This window comes from Nerophis ophidion, linkage group LG16 (genome assembly GCF_033978795.1).
Source record: "Nerophis ophidion isolate RoL-2023_Sa linkage group LG16, RoL_Noph_v1.0, whole genome shotgun sequence".
NCBI lineage: Eukaryota > Metazoa > Chordata > Actinopteri > Syngnathiformes > Syngnathidae > Nerophis > Nerophis ophidion.
This window is the reverse complement of record NC_084626.1, coordinates 12,598,303-12,618,576: the sequence shown is the minus strand read 5'-3', so window position 1 is coordinate 12,618,576 and position 20,274 is coordinate 12,598,303. Positions and strand designations below refer to the sequence as shown.

General features: G+C 43.5%; 1 protein-coding gene across 4 annotated transcripts in view; it reads right to left on the bottom strand.

The window, feature by feature from the left end:
* tkta (transketolase a) overlaps positions 1–19,723 on the bottom strand; it is a 50,258-nt gene extending 30,535 nt beyond the window's left edge. For 2 of the 4 annotated variants that reach the window (XM_061874285.1, XM_061874287.1), the window contains exons 1-2: positions 19,588–19,717; positions 2,632–2,786 (exon numbers count right to left, since the gene is read on the bottom strand). In XM_061874285.1, coding sequence (XP_061730269.1) covers positions 2,632–2,786; positions 19,588–19,713 — 281 coding nt within the window. In that variant the 5' untranslated portion in view covers positions 19,714–19,717. Of the gene's footprint in view, positions 1–2,631; positions 2,919–3,765; positions 3,862–19,587 lie in introns of those variants that run through there. The other 2 variants (XM_061874289.1, XM_061874286.1) reach the window with 2 other exon arrangements.
* Between the last annotated feature and the right edge of the window lie 551 nt (positions 19,724–20,274).

The following is a 20,274-nucleotide window of genomic DNA, read 5'->3' as shown; positions in this document are numbered from 1 at the left end:
CCTCTTCTTTTTAATGGAGAATTGCAACCACCTTTCAACTTTGTAACCAAGATGGTGATGATTAAGTGTTGTTAGGCTACATCAATGCTAGGGACGGGTATTGAGTTCAGTACTTATCTAGGTACCGACCGAATACTGCTGGGTATTGATTCATGTAAAATCAAACTATATTATATTTTGATATCTTTGTTGCACGGAACGTCACGTCCGGCAGCAACTCAAGCACTTGGCGGGGAAACAAGCACTTTAGCACTCGAAGCGGACTCACTCACTTTACTTTTTAAAATGTGTTAGCTCGATGCTAATGCACATAATTAGCATTAGCGATTTTACATGGAGACTTCAACACCGGCAAATTTGGTAATCAAAATTACAACTAAGATGTGCGTTATAATCAAACAGCTCTTGCGTAATAAGTACACTTCTTACAGTATAAACATTTTGTAAGGATCAACAAAAGACAAGATTGCACATTGTACTTAACGGCAAACAAATACTTATTGGCTGAACAACTGGACAGTACAGTTATCATTATCAGCTCAGCGTTAAATGTTGTATAAAAAAAAAATTGAAATTCATTAATTAAACCAAAAAAAATTAATTAAATTATCAATACATTTTTATTGGAATTGGTACTGTATTGTTTCAAATGTGAAAGATACCCATCCCTAATCTGAGGACTCATTCCCTGACGTTATAATCAATACATAAATGTATACCATATACTTGGAAAACACAGAGAAAAGAACAGAATAATATCGATTTCATCACGCTGGTATCAATCAGTAAGGTCGATATTTGGATGGGTCTGCCCACCATTAAGGTCGCGTGTGTTAAGGACAGCCCAGACGAATGAAACAAAGACCCCATCAGGCCTTATGGGGCCTTAAGGGTGGACTCTAATGCCATCTATAATTCATGCGGCCTCAGCCACACAAAATAATATTTGATGTCTTTTTATTGATCACATGTTAAAGGACATGTCCAGATGGTAAGTAGACATAATTATTTATGGTAGAGTAACTTCAGCACTGTCCTCCCCTTTTCTTTGTTTGGTATTTTCCTTTGTCCTTTAAAACAATTATTGAAGTTCTATCATGTAGTAAATGCAATACAATGTAGATTTTTATACAAAAAATCCCAATATTAAATGAACTTTATAAATTTTAAGAGGATTTTAATACATTTTTTTCTATAGTCAGGTTTAGGACTCTGGAATTTAATAATTAAACAAAAAAATCCTCTTTTTATTAATGAATGAGGGCAAAAATGAATACAAAGGGTAAATATATTAATAAATAAATATATATATATGGATATATATATATATATAGAGCTCTTTTTATGATTATATATATATGTCTCTCTCTCTCTCTATATATATATATATATATATATATGTATATATATACATATATATGTATATATATATATATATATATATATATATATATATATATATATATATATATATATATATATATATATATATATATTGTATCTATATATCACGGTGGCAGAGGGGCTAGTGCGTCTGCCTCACAATACGAAGGTCCTGAGTAGTCCTGGGTTCAATCCCGGTCTCCGGATTATTCTGTGTGGAGTTTGCATGTCCTCCCCGTGAATGCGTGGGTTCCCTCCGGGTACTCCGACTTCCTCCCATTTCCAAAGACATGCAACTGGGGATAGGTTGATTGGCAACACTAAATTGTGTGTGAATGTTTTCTGTCTATCTGTGTTGGCCCTGCGATGAGGTGGCAACCTGTCCAGGGTGTACTCCGCCTTCTGCCCGATTGTAGCTGAGATAGGCACCAGCGCCCCCCGCGACTCCAAAGGGAATAAGCGGTAGAAAATGGACAGATGGATATATATATATATATATATATATATATATATATATATATACACACACACACACACACACACACATATATATATATATATATATATGTAAATTCAAACTAAGAGCATGAAACATTATAATTTCAATATATTAACCAAATTGTATTGTTTTATTTATTATACTGACTAAAATTCCTTAAAAGTCACACACACTTACTTGTAGTGCGACACTGCACATTGTGTCGCACCACACAAAAAAGGAAATATTCTGAATGATGACTCTATTCCATATGAACAAATTTGATTGGGTTATGTTGCACACATGCACGTCTATTGTGCACAATCCTGCAAAACCACGAAAATATCGGTTCTTCATTTGAATACATTTGAGTATATTTCATGATTGACTGTAAAAGTAATGCCGCAGTCTATGAACGTTGTAGAATATACTAAAATGGCGGTCATATTTGTATCAAAAACACAAAAAAAGTGGTGTTAGGGTAAAAGAAATGCAATGCTGTAAATGAATCAGTATAGACAACATATAATAGGAGAATTTGGACTGCAAAGGTGTGCCGGTGGACCAGAGGAGCAGAACAAAGGAAGACGTTCTTTTTTTGAGGCCTTCACTTGAAATATGCATTTGTTGAGCATGCAAGCGCATCAATGAGTGCATGACTGCAGCTTGTGGAGAGATACGAAACGTGTAATGCTTTTATTTTGACATAATGCATATACAGTGTAGTGGTACACTATATCTTATATTTCATTGGTATCGGGTCCACTCACCCGGTGCCCGCTGCAGTCGTCGCCTTGATGGAGTGGATCCTGAGGCGGTTGGCGATGTTCCTTAATGCCTGCACTGTCTGCTGGTCAGGTTTGTGGTAATCCTCCATGATTGGCAATCCTCTGTTTGGAGAAAAAGTGTGAGGAGTGAGGAGAACCTGGAAAAAGGTGAGAAGGTTGTTGAGTGACAGACAGACGGACAACAAAGGAGAGTCTGGATAGATGCTATCAAGGTATGCGGACACATATAAGTGCATACACACGAGTGCAAACACGCACGCAACGTTAGGCGCAGAGGAGGGGAAACTGGATGACGAGGCTGCTAAAATTGCACGGCTCTCATCTGATTGGCTGTGGAGGAAGAAGATGACAGAGGTGTGTCACGGCAGTGCGTGTGTGAGTGGGGAAAGGGGAGGGGATGAACATTTTGATCCTAATTGACTTTGGCTGTTCTGTCAAAACGCATAGTTCAAACATGGCGCTTTATTCTTCTTTGTTATTCAAACCCAGTGAAATGCTGCCTTTCTACGGTTAAACATTCACACATTTTTACTGCCATTTAAAAAAAACACAAGATAGGACATGGAACATTTATTATTTTTGTTTAAAGTAAAAGTGACGGTTGAATGTTTATGACTAAAAAATGTACATTTAATCATGTGTAAAAATATTTCCTTTCATGTTTTTTTTCCACTCTTTGTTTTCTTTTCCGCCCGTATGGTGATGATGAGTGATGCCGACACCTAAAATCAGGAATGTTCAAAATGTTGTCGGCTCCACTCCTTTTTTTATTGGTCATCATTATGAAATGTATTTAAACAAGAAAACTACAGAAAAATGTAAAACATTATTGGATTTTTGATAGTGATGATATTAATAATGGTACAATTTGTCACCTGGTTAAGCTGTGCTTCTTTGTACTCCTTTTCAGACATGTTGAAGTGTGATCGTAAACTTCCTCAATTATACTTGTTGAACATTTCTGAAAATAGTCAATCATAGCAATAATATAGAACACTATACCTATATTAATACACACACACACATACACACACACACACACATATGTATATATATATATATATATATATATATATATATATATATATATTCCTCCTCTCTGAGCTGCTACCTTACCGTGGTAGAGGAGTTTGCGTGTCCCAATGATCCTAGGAGCTATGTTGTCTGGGCGCTTTCATGCCCCCTGGTAGGGTCTCCCAAGACAAACAGGTCCTAGGTGAGTGATCAGACAAAGAGCAGCTCAAAGACTTCTATGGAATTACAACAAAATGAACTCAGATTTCCCTCGCCCGGACGCGGGTCACCGGGGCCCCGCTCTGGAGCCAGGCCCGGAGTTGGGGCACGATGGCGAGCGCCTGGTGGCCGGGCCTGTCCCCATGGGGCCCGGCCGGGCACAGCCCGAAGAGGCAACGTGGGTCATCCCTCCAATGGGCTCACCACTCATAGGAGGGGCCATAGAGGTCGGGTGCATTGTGAGCTGGGCGGCAGCCGAAGGCAGGGCACTTGGCGGTCCGATCCTCGGCTACAGAAGCTAGCTCTTGGGACGTGGAACGTCACCTCACTGGGGGGGAAGGAGCCTGAGCTAGTCCGCGAGGTAGAGAAGTTCCGGCTGAATATAGTCGGACTCACCTCGACGCACAGCAAGGGCTCTGGAACCAGTTCTCTCGAGAGGGACTGGACCCTCTTCCACTCTGGCGTTGCCGGCAGTGAGTGGCGACGGGCTGGGGTGGCAATTCTCATTGCCCCCTGGCTCAAAGCCTGCACATTTGAGTTCAACCCAGTGGACGAGAGGGTAGCTTCCCTTCGCCTTCGGGTGGGGGGACGGGTCCTGACTGTTTTTTGTGCTTACGCACCAAACAGCAGTTCAGAATACCCACCCTTTTTGGGCACACTCGAGGGAGTACTGGAAAGTGCTCCCCCAGGTGATTCCCTTGTCCTACTGGGGGACTTCAACGCTCATGTTGGCAACGACAGTGAAACCTGGAGAGGTGTGATTGGGAAAAATGGTCGCCCGGATCTAAACCCGAGTGGTGTTTTGTTATTGGACTTTTGTGCTCGTCACGGATTGTCCATAACAAACACCATGTTCAAACATAAGGGTGTCCATATGTGCACTTGGCACCAGGAGACCCTAGGCCGCAGTTCCATGATCGACTTTGTAGTTGTGTCATCGGATTTGCGGCCTCATGTTTTGGACACTCGGGTGAAGAGAGGGGCGGAGCTTTCTACCGATCACCACCTGGTGGTGAGTTGGCTGCGATGGTGGGGGAGGATGCCGGACAGACCTGGCAGGCCCAAACGCATTGTGAGGGTCTGCTGGGAACGTCTGGCAGAGGCTCCTGTCAGAGAGAGTTTCAATTCACACCTCCGGGAGAACTTTGAACATGTCACGAGGGAGGTGCGGGACATTGAGTCCGAGTGGACCATGTTCCGAACCTCTATTGTCGAGGCGGCTGATTGGAGCTGTGGCCGCAAGGTTGTTGGTGCCTGGCGGTAATCCCAGAACCCGTTGGTGGACACCAGCAGTGAGGGATGCCGTCAAGCTGAAGAAGGAGTCCTATCCGGTTCTTTTGGCTCATAGGACTCCGGAGGCAGTGGAAAGGTACCGACGGGCCAAGCGGTGTGCAGCTTTAGCGGTCGCGGAGGCAAAAACTCGGACATGGGAAGAGTTCGGGGAAGCCCCAGAAATAGGAGAGCCCACCACAAATTCCCCAGGCACCGCTTCCTCATAGGAAGACGTGTTGGTGGGATTGAGGAGGTCTTCGAAGTATTCCCTCCACCGATCCACAACATCCGCAGTCGAAGTCAGCAGAACACCATCCGCACCATACACGGTGTTGATAGTGCACTGCTTCCCCTTCCTGAGGCGGCGTATGGTGGTCCAGAATCGCTTCGAAGCCGTCCGGAAGTAGTTTTCCATGGCTTCCCTGAACTCTTCCCATGTCCAAGTTTTTGCCTCCGCGACCGCTAAAGCTGCACACCGCTTGGCCCGTCGGTACCCGTCAACTGCCAAAAGAACCCGATAGGACTCCTTCTTCAGCTTGACGGCATCCCTCACTGCTGGTGTCCACCAACGGGTTCTGGGAATACCGCCACGACAGGCACCAACAGCCTTGCGGCCACAGCTCCAATCAGCCACCTCGACAATAGAGGTGCGGAACATGGTCCACTCGGACTCAATGACCCGCACCTCCCTCTTGACATGTTCAAAGTTCTCCCGGAAGTGTGAGATGAAAATCTCTCTGACAGGAGACTCTACCAGACGTTCCCAGCAGACCCTCACAATGCGCTTGGGCCTGCCAGGTCTGTCCGGCATCCTCCCCCACCATCGCAGCCAACTCACCACCAGGTGGTGATCGGTAGAAAGCTCCGCCCCTCTCTTCACCCGAGGGTCCAAAACATGAGGCCGCAAACCCGATGACACAACTACAAAGTCGATCATGGAACTGCGGCCTAGGGTGTCCTGGTGCCAAGTGCACATATGGACATCCTTATGTTTGAACATGGTGTTCGTTATGGACAATTCGTGACGAGCACAAAAGTCCAATAACAAAACACCACTCGGGTTTAGATTCGGGCGACCATTCTTCCCAATCACGCCCCTCCAGGTTTCACTGTCGTTGCCAACATGAGCGTTGAAGTCCCCCAGTAGGACAAGGGAATCACCCGGGGGAGCACTTTTCAGTACTCCCTCGAGTGTACCCAAAAAGGGTGGGTACTCTGAACTGCTGTTCGGTGCGTAAGCACAAACAACAGTCAGGACCCGTCCCCCCACCCGAAGGCAGAGGGAAGCTACCCTCTCGTCCACTGGGTTGAACTCCAACGTGCAGGCTTTGAGCCGGGGGGGAAACGAGAATTGCCACCCCGGCCTGTCGCCTCTCACTGCCAGCAACGCCAGAGTGGAAGAGAGTCCAGTCCCTCTCGAGAGAACTGGTTCCAGAGCCCTTGCTGTGCGTCGAGATGAGTCCGACTATATTCAACCAGAACTTCTCTACCTCGCGCACTAGCTCAGGCTCCTTCCCCCCCAGTGAGGTGACGTTCCAAGTCCCAAGAGCTAGCTTTTGTAGCCGAGGATCGGACCGCCAAGTGCCCTGCCTTCAGCTGCCGCCCAGCTCACATTGCACCCGACCTCTATGGCCCCTGCTATGGGTGGTGAGCCCATTGGAGGGATGACCCACGTTGCCTCTTCGGGCTGTGCCCGGCCGGGCCCCATGGGGACAGGCCCGGCCACCAGGCGCTCGCCATCGCACCTGGGACCTGTTTGTCTTGACAAACAGGTCAAGAAACCGAGACATATATATATATACATACATATAGACATATATATACATATATGTATATATACATACATATATATATATATATATATATATATATATATATATATATATATATATATATATATATATATATATATATATATATATATATATATTAGGACTGCGAATCTTTGGGTGTCCCAGGATTCGATTCAATATCGATTCTTGGGGTCGCGATTCGATAATATATCGATTTTTTTCCATTCAACGCGATTCTCGAATCAAAAACTATATTTTTCTGATTCAAAACGATTCTGTATTCATTCAATACATAGGATTTCAGCAGGATCTACCCCAATCTGCTGACATGCTAGCAGAGTAGTAGATTTTTTTTAAAAAGCTTTTATAATTGTAAAGGACAATGTTTTATCAAGTGATTGGAATAATGTAAATTTGTTTTAACTATTAAATGAACAAAAATATGACTTATTTTATCTTTGTGAAAACATTGCACACAGTGTGTTGTCAAGCTTATGAGATGCATGCAAGTGTATTGTTCTTTTTTTAATTTTATATATATGTCTAATGATAATGTCAATGAGGGATTTTTAATCACTGCTATGCTGAAATTATAACTAATATTGATACTGTTGTTGATAATATTCATTTTTGTTTCACTACTTTTGGTTTGTTCTGTGTCGTGTTTGTGTCTCCTCTCAATTGCTCTGTTTATTGTAGTTCTGAGTGTTGCTGGGTCAGGTTTGGTTTTGGAATTGGTTTGCATTGTTATGGTACTGCTGTGTATTGGTTTGTTGGATTGATAAACCCCCCCCCCAAAAATAAAAAATAAATTAAAAAAAAATAAAAATAAAAATAAAAAACGATTAAAAAAAAAAAAGAAAATCGATTCCGAATCTCACAACATATTCGAATCGATTTTTTCCCACACCCCTAATATATATAAACAAAACCCAAAACCAGTGAAGTTGGCACGTTGTGTAAATCACAAATAAAAACAGAATACAATGATTTTCCAATCCTTTTCAACTTAAAATTCAATTGAATAGACTACAAAGACAAGATATTTGATGTTCGAGCTGACAAAAACTTAACACAGGGGCATTGTTACCACTGTGTTACATGGCCTTTCCTTTTAACAACACTCAGTAAATGTTTGGGAACTGAGGAGACCAATATTTGAAGCCTTTTAGGTGGAATTCATTCGCATTCTTTCTTGATGTGTAGCTTAAGTTGATCAACAGGCCGGGGTCTCCGTTGTGGTATTTTAGGCTTCATATTGCGCCACACATTTTCAATGGGAGATGGGTCTGGACTACAGGAAGGCCAGGGAAGTACCCGCACTCTTTTACTATGAAGCCACTCTGTTGTAACACATGAAGAATGTTTTGTAGCATTGTCTTGCTGAAATAAGCAGGGGCGTCCATGAAAAAGACTTTGCTTAGATGACAACATATGTTGCTCCAAAACCTGTATGTACCTTTCAGTATTAATGGTGCTTTCACAGATGTGTAAGTTACCCATGCCTTGGGCACAAATACATCCCCATACCGTCACAGATGCTGGCTTTTTAACTTTGCCCCTTTAACAATCCGGATGGTTCTTTTCCTCTTTGATCTGGAGGACACAACGTCTACAGTTTCCAAAAACAATGTGAAATGTGGACTCGTCATACCACAGAACACTTTTACACCACTTTGCATCAGTCACTCTTAGATGAGCTCGGGCCCAGCGAAGCCGACGGCGTTTCTGGGTGTTGTTGATAAATGGCTTTCACTTTGCAATGTAGAGTTTCAACTTGCATTTACAGATGTAGACACAAAATGTAGTTACTGACAGTGATTTTTTGAAGTGTTTCTGAGCCCATGTAGTGATATCTTTTACACACTGATGTCGCTTTTTGATGCAGTACCGCCTGAGGGGTCAAAGGTCACGGGCATTTAATGTTGGTTTTCAGGCTTGCCACTTAAATGCAGTGGTTTCTCCAGATTCTCTGAACCCTTTGATGATATTACAGACCGTAGATGGTGAAATACCTCAATTCCTTCCAAAAGCCAGTTGAGAAATGTTGCTCTTAAACTGTTCGACAATTTGCTCACGCATTTGTTCACAAAGTGATGACCCTCGCCCCATCCTTGTTTGTGAATGACTGATCATTTCATGGAAGCTGCTTTTATACCCAATCATGGCACCCACCTGTTCCCAAATTAGGCTGCACACCTGTGGGATGTTCCAAATAAGTGTTTGATGAGCATTCCTCAACCTTCTCAGGCTATTTTGCCACTTCACCCAACTTTTTTTAAACATCCATCCATCCATCCATTTCCTACCGCTTATTCCCTTTTGGGATCGCGGGGGGCGCTGGCGCCTATCTCAGCTACAATCGGGCGGAAGGCGGTGTACACCCTGGACAAGTCCCCACCTCATCGCAGGGTCAACACAGATAGACAACATTCACACTCACATTCACACACTAGGGCCCATGTAGTGTTGCCAATCAACCTATCCCAGGTGCATGTCTTTGGAGGTGGGAGGAGACCCGGGTACACAGAGGGAACCCACGCAGTCACAGGGAGGACATGCAAACTCCATGCAGAAAGATCCCAAGCCTGGGAGTGAACCCAGGACTACTCAGGACCTTCGTATTGTGAGGCAGACACACTATATATATATATATATATATATATATATATATATATATATATATATATATATATATATATATATATATATATATATATATATGACAATATAGGAGGCACAGGAGAGAGAGAGCCAGGAAGCGAACTACATTCATAGCTAATCCATTTGGATTTATCAAACAGCTGTTGGAGTAGAAGCGCAGTGGGCGTCTAGTTTGCTCCAAAGAAGAAGTTAACAACTTCTTGAAAAACAACCTGAGCGACCCTGATAAAGAGAAAGAGCTAGAGCCCCTCAGTGCTTTATTGGACGTACTTTCCCCCACTGTCAATTTCATCACCAGCAAACCCACCTGGAAGGAATTTCAGGAGGTTGTTACTGCAGCCAGAGCCAGTTCAGCTCCAGGACTCAGTGGAGTACCCTACAAGTTGTACAAGCGTTAACCGGAACTCCTTAGAATCTTTTGGAGGATCCTGTGAGTGATTTGGCGCAGAAGAACATTTGCAGACCAGTGGAGACTGGCTGAGGGTGTTTGGATACCTAAAGAAGAGAATTCCACCAAGCTGGAGTAGTTCAGGACCATCTCGCTCCTTAGCGTGGAGGGAAAGATCTTCTTCAGCATCCTTTCCAGAAGGTTGACTGACTTTCCCCTCAAGAATAACTACATTGACACTTTAGTCCTGAAAGGTGGAATCCCAGGTGTGTCAGAATGCCTGGAATACACCGGTGTAGTTTCCCGGCTGATCAGGGAGGCGCGGGAGTGTAAGGGAGATCTTGCTGTGCTTTGGCTTGACCTTGCCAATGCGTACGGTTCCATACCCCACAAGCTTGTTGAGACTACCCTGGACTAATACCATGTACCCAAAAAGATCAAGGACCTCATCCTGAATTACTACGGGAACTTCCGGGAGCATAACATCAGATTGGCACAGGCTTGAAAAGGGCATTATAACTGGGTGCACAATCTCAGTTTGCCTCTTTGCCCTAGCCGTGAACATGGTAGTCAAGGCAGCTGAAACGGAATGCAGAGGCCCTCTGTCAAAGTCTGGAACTCGACAGCCCCCCATCAGAGCCTTTATGGACAATCTCACTGTCACAACTACATCAGTGCCCGGCACAAGATGGATACTCCGGGGCCTGGAAAAGCTCATTTGCTGGCGAAGAATTAGCTTTAAACCAACTAAAACCAGGTTGATGGTTCTGAAGAAGGAAAAACTGGCAGACAAGTTCCGCTTCTTCGTGGATGGCACAGCAATCCCATCTATAACCGAGAAACCGGTCAAGAGCCTGGGCAAGGTCTTTGACTGTAGTCTCAGTGATACTGCAGCAATCTAAACGACCATCAAGGAACTGGAGACGTGGTTATCGGCTGTAGACAAGTCTGGCATACCTGGCGTGGATTTACCAGCACGGCGTCTTACCCCGGATACTCTGGCCTCTGTTGTTGTATGAGGTTCCTTTGTCAACAGTGGAGACTATGGAGAGGAAAATCAGCAGCTATCTCCGCCGATGGATGGGCTTTCCATGCAGCCTGTGCAGCACAGCACTGTATGGGAAGACCAACAAGCTCCAGTTCCCTTTTAGTAGCCTGGAAGAGGAGTTCAGGGTCTCTCGCACTCGAGAGGCTTTGCTTTATCGTGACTCCAAGGACTCTAAGGTGGCATCAGCAGGTATCGTGGTGCGAACTGGCAGGAAGTGGAGGGCTCAGGAAAGCCGAGAGGTAGCTGAGTCTCAGCTGAGACATAGGGCCCTGGTGGGCATGGTGGTAACAGGGCGTGCTGGGCTGGGATCCTTCCCCCAACCTCACTATGAGAAGGCACGGGGTAAAGACAAAACACCAGCTAGTCCTGAAGGAGGTGCGTGCAGAGGTTGAGGAGGAACGAACCAGCAGGATGGTGGGTATGCAGCAGCAGGGAGCATGGACTAGGTGGGATGGTGCACTGGACTGGAGGGTGACCTGGTCTGAGATCAGGTTGTCTGAACCCCAGCGCATTAAGTTCATGGTTCAAGCTGTCTACGACGTCCTACCCCGCCCAGACAATCTCCATCCCTGGGGCATGAATGACTCTCCAACCTGTAAGCTGTGCTCCAGGAAAGGCACCCTGGAGCACATCCTAAGCAGCTGCTGTAAAGCTCTGGGGGAGGGCTGCTACCGCTGGCGGCACGACCAAGTGCTGAAGACCGTTGCTGAAGCCACAGCTAAAACCGTGGCCAAAAACTCCTCACCTCAGCATTGGACTGAGATCTTCGAGTGGACTTGGGCAAGCAGCACAATTTTCCAGACTACGTCACAACAACTTCGTTGAGGCCAGACATCTTGCTTACATCAGTATCTTCACGGCAGGTGTTACTGATAGAGCTGACAGTTCCTTGGGAGGATCGCATAGAGGAGGCAAACGAGCGGAAGCGGTCAAAGTACCAGGAGTTAGTCGAGCAATGCCGCCGAGGAGGCTGGAAGACACGCTGTGAGCCCATTGAAGTGGGGTGTAGAGGCTTTGCTGGCCGCTCACCGTGTAAGGTGTTTACACTACTTGGCATCACAGGTGATGGGAAAAGGAAGGCCATTAAGGCCACCATGGAGGCAGCAGAGAGAGCCTCGAGATGGCTTTGGATCAGGAGGAGCGAACTGTGGGCCAATGCTACTGGGACACAAGCTGGGGTCTGATCAACCCTGGCTGGGTCACCTGAAGGAGGGGGTATGATGTTGAAAGACCCGAAACCCCCGGTGATCACAGGCACATCACTGAGGACGTGTCCCAGTGCATCTGAGGATGTATCTTCCAATCATATATATATATATATATATATATATATATATATATATATATATATATATATATATATATATACCCACTTCACTTATTTCTCTTAAGAGCAGTGTGTTCAAAAGTGCACAAAAATAATAAAAAACAGCAGCATTGTGATGCAAAAACATCACAAGCACACACGGCAGAAGCCACACTGACATGTGTTTGTTTGTGTGTGAGCCTAATAGAAATATCTAACCCAAATTCTAATCCCCATGCATATGTGAAAGTGTGTGCCTGCCTGCAAAGTGTGCACTTAAAGTGCATCCACACTAGATTAGTGGCATTATTCTGCCATCCAGAGGATACACGTTGATCCTGCACTGGACCTCAGCTTACAGTCAAGAAGTAGTCAAGGGACAAATAATTACGAATAATTGGACAATAGTAGATTATATATTGCATTAACTTTTATTACATTAGTGTGATTGCGTCTTTAGGGCAGATACCATTGAAAGTGTCGTGGCAGAATTCATATTTTAATAAACTCTTGTCTAACAATAATTTTAGTCGAAGTAACAGTCCTTGTGTGATTTATGTTGTATTGCTTCTCTTCACTGCATTTTCTGTCCAAACGATACGACCCTTTTATAGCTAAACTCCTCGGGCCCTGCAAAGATAGCTCTGCTTAGTACTTCTTCCTACACCCCAACCCCCACCAAAGTAATCACAAATAGTATTGCATTAATCATGTATGAAAACAGATGAATCATATTTATTTTGAGGGTACATGCTCTTGTACCTTATCTGTACCTGAAAAATGTGTGTTGTTATACGGCTTAGATGCACTGGCTAATTTCACTTCAAAACAAACACTGACTGGACTTAAGTTATACTGTAAATAGTTTGACCATATAAATGATGTACTGTACATTCAAATAAACCATTTAAAAATGTTCCTGTATGACATTTTAACAAAATTGCATTTGCGTCAAAAAAGTGGGGTCTTTTTCTAAAGTTAATTCAAATTATGCAAGAAAGTAATTTTCTGCAATTAATCTCAACTAGTCACGATTCAAAAGTGTGACGAATCGGATTAATAATGAATCGTTTAATGCCACTATTCATAACAAAACACTTGTTACCCTTAGAAAGCGTGAAGGGAAAGCTATAGTTTAGATCAGGGGTGTCAAAGTCAACCCCCCGGATGATATTTGATTAGTATTAGAACCGACCCACATCCATCAGTGTTGGCGCTAGGAATTTTCAAAATGGGGTCCCTGGGACCCCATCAAGTCATAAAAATGGGGTCCCAGAGTAAATTTTTGTAACCGTTTTGAAAACAAATGATACATGTATGCATTATCCTGTGGTATTTCACATTCTATATTGTGTTCTGGAAAAAGGTTGTCATAAATGTTACTTACCGGTAATTCTTTAAAAAAATAATACAAAAGAAAACACATTTTTATGCATTTTATGCATTTTTATGCACTTTCCTCTTCCCTTCATGGATCTAAACTTTACCGTTGCCGGTATTTTTTTCAATATTTTCATTGTAATAGTTTCAGAACGTGCTTGTTCTAATTTTGGCCAAAGTAAGACAAATAAATCAATCTGAAGTTGTCTTTATTTTTTGGTTTTAATGCCATGATTTTAATAGTCCGGCCCGCGTGTGCGCAGATTTTCCTCCATGAGTTTGACACCCTGCTTTAGATTGCTATCAGCTAGCAGTTTTAAGGGGTTTATGCCAGCAGGAAATTTGATTTGGGGTTGGAAGTCACATACATTCACTCATGTACACGGATTGCATATAAAAACTATATACCAGTGGTTCTCAAATGGGGGTACATGTACCCCTGGGTGTACTTTAAGATTGCCCAGGGGTACGAGATATATTTTTTAAAATATTCTAAAAATAGCAACTATTCAAAAATCCTTTATAAATATATTTATTGAATAATACTTCAACAAAATATGAATGTAAGTTCATAAAGTGTAAAAAGAAGTGCAACAATGCAATATTCAGTGTTGACAGCTAGATTTTTTGTGGACATGTTCCATAAATATTGATGTTAAAGATTTCTCTTTTTGTGAAGAAATGTTTGGAATGAAGTTGATGAATCCAGATGGATCTCTATTACAATCCCCAAAGAGGGCACTTTAAGTTGATGATTACTTCTATGTGTAGAAATCTTTATTTATAATTGAATCACTTGTTTATTTTTATATCTTTTTTTCCAAATAGTTCAAGAAAGACCACTACAAATGAGCAATATTTTGCACTGTTATACAATTTAATAAATCAGAAACTGATGACATAGTGCTGTATTTTACTTCTTTATCTCTTTTTTTCAAGCAAAAATGCTTTGCTCTGATTAGGGGGTACTTGAATTATAAACATGTTCACAGGGGGTACATCACTGAAAAAAGGTTGAGAACCACTGCTATATACAGTTGGTTGGCTGTTCATGTTTCTTGATCATTCTGTGTTAGGATGCATTCAATTACGTCCTTCCATCCATCCATCATCTTCCGCTTATCTGAGGTCGGGTCACGGGTGCAGGGAAGCCCAGACTTCCCTCTCCCCAGCCACTTCGTCCAGCTTCTCCCGGGGGCCAGCCGGGAGAGATAGTCTTCCCAACGTGTCCTGGGTCTTCCCTGTGGCCTCCTACCGGTCGGACGTGCCTGAAACACCTCCCTCGGGAGGCGTTAGGGTGGCATCCTGACCAGATGCCGGAACCACCTCAATTGGCTCTTATCGATGTGGAGGAGCAGCGGCTTTACTTTGAGCTCCCTCCGGCTGTTTGCAGAGCTTCTAACCATCACCCCGGTCTGCCAATCCAGAGGTACCGCCCCCGATGTCCACGCGATGTTGTCAACCAAGACAGCCCCACAGCATCCAGAGCCTCAAGGAAATCCGGGCGGATCTCATTCACCCCTGGGGCCTTGCCACTGAGGAGTTTTTTAACCTCAGCCCCAGAAATAGGGGAGCCCAGCACAGATTCCCCATGGGCACTGCTTCCTCATAGGAAGATGTGCTGGTAGGATTGAGGAGGTCTTCGAAGTATTCCCCTCCACCGATCCACAACATCCACAGTCAAGGTCATCAGAACACCATCCCCACCATACACGGTGTTGACATTGCACTGTTTCCCTTTCCTGAGGCGGCGGATGGTGGTCCAGAATCACTTTGAAGCTTCCCGGAAGTCGTTTTCCATAGCTTCCCCGAACTCCTTACATGTCCGAGTTTTTGCCTCCGCAACCGCCGAAGCTGCACACCGCTTGGCCTGTCAGTACCTGTCTGCTGCCTCCGGAATCCAATGAGCTAAAAGAGCCCGATAGGACTCTTTCGTCAGCTTGACGGCATCCCTCACCACAGCGGGTTCTAGGATTACCGCCACGACAGGCACCAACCACCTTGCGGCCACAGCTCCAATCGGCCGCCTCGACAATAGAGGTACAGAACATGTTCAAAGTTCTTCCGGAGGTGGGAATTGAAACTCTCTCTGACAGGAGACTCTGCCAGATGTTCTCAGCAAACCCTCACAATGCGTTTGGGCCTGCCAGGTCTGTCTGGCATCCTCCCCCACCATCGCAGCCAACTCACCACCAGGTGGTGATCGGTAGAAAGCTTTTTGAGTAGAAAGCAGACAATAATGTACTTGTCAATGCAAATAATCACAGTTGCAGAAATTTGGTATTATATTCTTATTGCATTAATTTTGTTCATTTGCATTCCTTTTTTTTAATCTTGGTAAATTTTGCTAGTTTATGTTTCATGTAGCACCATTGCACTGTAAAAAAATCATAGTCTGTGAACCCTTTAACTGAAAATGGCAATACAAATCTCCTAATTCTGAATTAAACTTTCATATTTAGTTCTGCCTTCTTTAAAAATATTTACCATTACAATAACATTGGAACAACCAAACCCGTGGCAAGGATGCCTTGGTCAGAGGGTCTTTGAAAGTAAATTACAAAGACTTGTAGAATGCAAACACTTTAAGCTTCAATTGAGTATAAGAATGAATCCGGAAAGAAGAAGTAAGACAACTAACTCCTTCTTGTTTTCCTTAGTGAACCGCAGCTCCCCGGTTCTGGCAACACTCATGCATCCCCAGACCATGATGCTACCACCATGCTTGGCTTTATCTCCTGTTACTTACTTGTGTTGACAGATATTTAGACAATAAAGTTGGTTTGTTGTCTCATTTTCAGTGGATACACTGGATAGAAAATCTATACTGCTGTACACGCTATACAATGACAACTCTAAAGTTGGTCCAAGTTTACTTGCTTTAGTTTTGTCCCTTGAAAATATGTCCTGTGCAGTAATAAAAAGTGTGAGGGGTGTAATTATACTGTATAGCAAAAACTTTTAAAAGTTTCATAAGTCAAATGTGTATGTCTTCACTTCACAATATCCTAAAGTGATGAGACCACTTTTTTATACATATTTTCTATAGCTCTGTAATTTGTTACTTTTTGTTGGACAACAAAATTTTGACTAGATATTAACTTACATGGTTAATATCTAGGCCCGCGAATAGTTTTTATCTGGCCCTCAGTATGAGTTTGCTAAGTATAAAAATTAACCTGAAATTTTTGAATGAAAGAAACTGCTGTTCTAAATGTGTCCAATAGAATTTGCAATAGCAATTATTTGTTAGTACGTGTGCCTCACAATACGAAGGTCCTGGTAGTCCTGAGTTTAATCCTGGGCTCAGGATCTTTCTGTGTGGAGTTTGCATGTTCTCCCCGTGACTGCGTGGGATTCCTCCGGGTATTCCGGCTTCCTCCCACCTCAAAAGACATCCACCTGGGGATAGGTTGATTGGCAACACTAAATGGTCCCTACTGTTTGAATGTGGGTGTGAATTTTGGCTGTCTATCTGTGTTGGCCCTGCAATGAGGTGGCGACTTGTCCAGGGTGTACAACACCTTCCGCCCGAATGCAGCTGATATAGTCTCCAGCACCCTCCGCGACCTTGAAAGGGACAAGCAGTATAAAAAGGATGGATAGATGGATGTATCTTTGTAGATGATGCTACCTACGTACAAAATAAACCATGTGATGTTAGGACATCATTCGAGGAAAATTATCAAACTACATAAATAACATACTGTAATTTGGTTTTGATATACTTTTTTTATCTTGATTGATTGAAAATTAACACCAATGAGTTGACTGATGAACATTATCACATCATTTATTTAGAAAATCTAAATAACGACAAATAAAGTACTATTAACCGCAACAGGTAATTGTGGAAAAACCCTTGACAACATTTAGATCGTGAGTTCAAACCCCGGCTGAGTCATACCAAAGACTATGAAAAAGGGACCCATTACCTCCCTACTTGGCACTCAGCATCAAGGGTTGGGATTGGGTGTTAAATCTCAAAAAATGACTCTCAGGCGTGGCCACCGCTGCTGCTCACTGCTCCCCTCACCTCCCAGAGGTTGAGGGTGATGGGTCAAATGCAGAGGATAATCTCACCACACCAAGTGTGTGTGACTATTATTGGTACTTTAACCTCCATCCATCCATTTTCTCCTGCTTATTCCCTTTGGGGTAGCAGGGGGTGCTTGAGCCTATCTCAGCTGCATTCGGGCGGTAGGCGGGGTAGAACCTGGACAAGTCGCCACCTCATCGCAGGGCCAACTTTTTTATTATGATTTGTACAATTTCAGAATTTGCTTGTTCTATTTTTAAACAAAGAAAAAAATCTGAAGATATCTTTACTTTAAAGTTATCGTGCCGAGATTTTTACCAGTCTGGCCCACTTGGGAGTAGATTTTTCTCCATGTGGCCCCCGAACTAAAATGAGTTAGACACCCCTGTTTTAAAGGCCTACTGAAACCCACAACTACAGACCCCGCAGTCTGATAGTATATCAATGATGAAATATTAACATTGCAACACCTGCCAATACGGCCTTTTTAGTTTACTAACTTGCAATTTTAAATTTCCCGCGAGTTTCTTGTTGAAAACGTCGCGGAATGATGACGCGTACACGTGACGTCACGGACTGTAAGGAAATATTAGCGCTGCACCAAACACGGCTAAAAGTCGTCTCTGTTCATGGCGTAATTACAGAGTATTTTGGACATCTGTGTTGCTGAATCTTTTGCAATTTGTTCATTTAATAATGGAGACTATAAAGAACAATGCTGTTGGTGGAAAGCGGTGGATTGCAGCTGTCTTTAGCACCGAGACACAGCCGGTGTTTCTTTGTTTTTAACACAGAGCGGTCAAGCAAATATGTTTTCTCTACGTCAGCCAGCATGTTTTTGGATGGGGAAGATGTGACATATATCTTACCGGAGAAATCATTGGATTATTCGTCGTCCTGCAGTAGCTGTTTAAAAGGCAGCTGTGAGCTTGGCTCTTCGACTTCTCTCTGAGACACTTCGTGTTCACCGCGGCCATCCGACCTCGAGGTATGTCTTTACAATCTTTAAAATATCACTAAAGCACTATTAAAACAATAAGCAGATAAGGTATCTTCCAGAATTATCCTAGTAAATGTGTGTAATTACATCTGAAACGCTCACACTTCCGCTGCTCAGGCCGTCGCTTTTTTTTCTTTTTTTTTCTAGTCCTTTACTATCAATATCCTAATTCACGAATCTTTCATCCTCGCCCAAATTAATGGGGAAATGGTCGCTTTCTCTGTCCGAATTGCTCTTACTGCTGGTGGCTCCCATTAAAAACAATGTGAATATGTGTGGAGCCCTGCAACTCGTGACGTCACGCGCACATAGTTACGGTAAAGGCAGGGCTTTTCTATTAGCGACCAAAAGTTGCAAACTTTATCGTCGATGTTCTCTAGTAAATCATTTCAGCAAAATATGGCAATATCGCAAAATGATTAAGTATGACACATAAAATGGACCTGCTATTCCCGTTTAAATAAGAAAATCTCATTTCAGTAGGCCTTTAAACAGTCAAGTATTATTTCATCATTTGACGCGTTCTACACTTTAACCACCAGGGGGAACTCTCACCCAATAAATAGGGGTTCCTTTATTTGGACATTTTTTTGTTAATAACTAAGAAACTATAAGCTATTGTACAGTATTTATGTTTCAATCAACTGAATATAAATAAAATAATATTACCATTATGGGGATTATTACTGCATATTTTGAGGTGAATGTGTTATTTGATAAATTTGAATGTACAGTATTCAATTTCAGTATGAACATGACAACAAAGTGATGGCGGTGTGTTTTCGCAAATACACAATGGCGTGTCATTATCAAACCCTGTAGCAGAGAAACGTCACGTCCACCCGACCACATGCTCTCCATTTTCCCCGCATAGACTTGAATGTCCTTCTCCCACTTTCCAACAACTCCTTACAGTCTCCGGGCTCCCGGCTTCTTGTCATAAAAGCTCTCGCTCACGGACGGCGACCCACAGGTGCCAGCCAATAGGAGCTGGCGAACACCAATACCACGTGAGGGCAGGCGACCAATGGCAGAGCCCCCGCAGCTGCACACTTCCTGGAGGGTGAGTACGTACAGAGAGAGCACGATGGTGGTTATTAATAATCCCTGGCAGGAAAAAGAGGAGCAGTGCTGCCTCTTTTGAGACAACGTCTAAATATAAGTGAACGAAATCTAATGTTTTACAGCTGCTTGCGTTCAGTAATGGACGATATTAAACCCCACGCACTGGCGCCGTTCTCATGTGTGGCTTTAATGGCAGTTGCTCCTTCAGGCCTGTGCTCTTCTCACTCCATTTGCTTAAATGGCTCCAGAGTCACCATGATGACAGAGCACTTGCCCTTCAATCGGAGAGCTGTCTGTCACTCGGAAGCCTGGCCCTCTGTCAGATCATGAGACAAGTGCACAGGACCATCACCCCTGGTCTTCATTGTAAATCCATCCATCCATCCCTCCATCTTCTTCCCCTTATCTGAGGTTGGGTCGCGGGAGCAGCAGCCTAA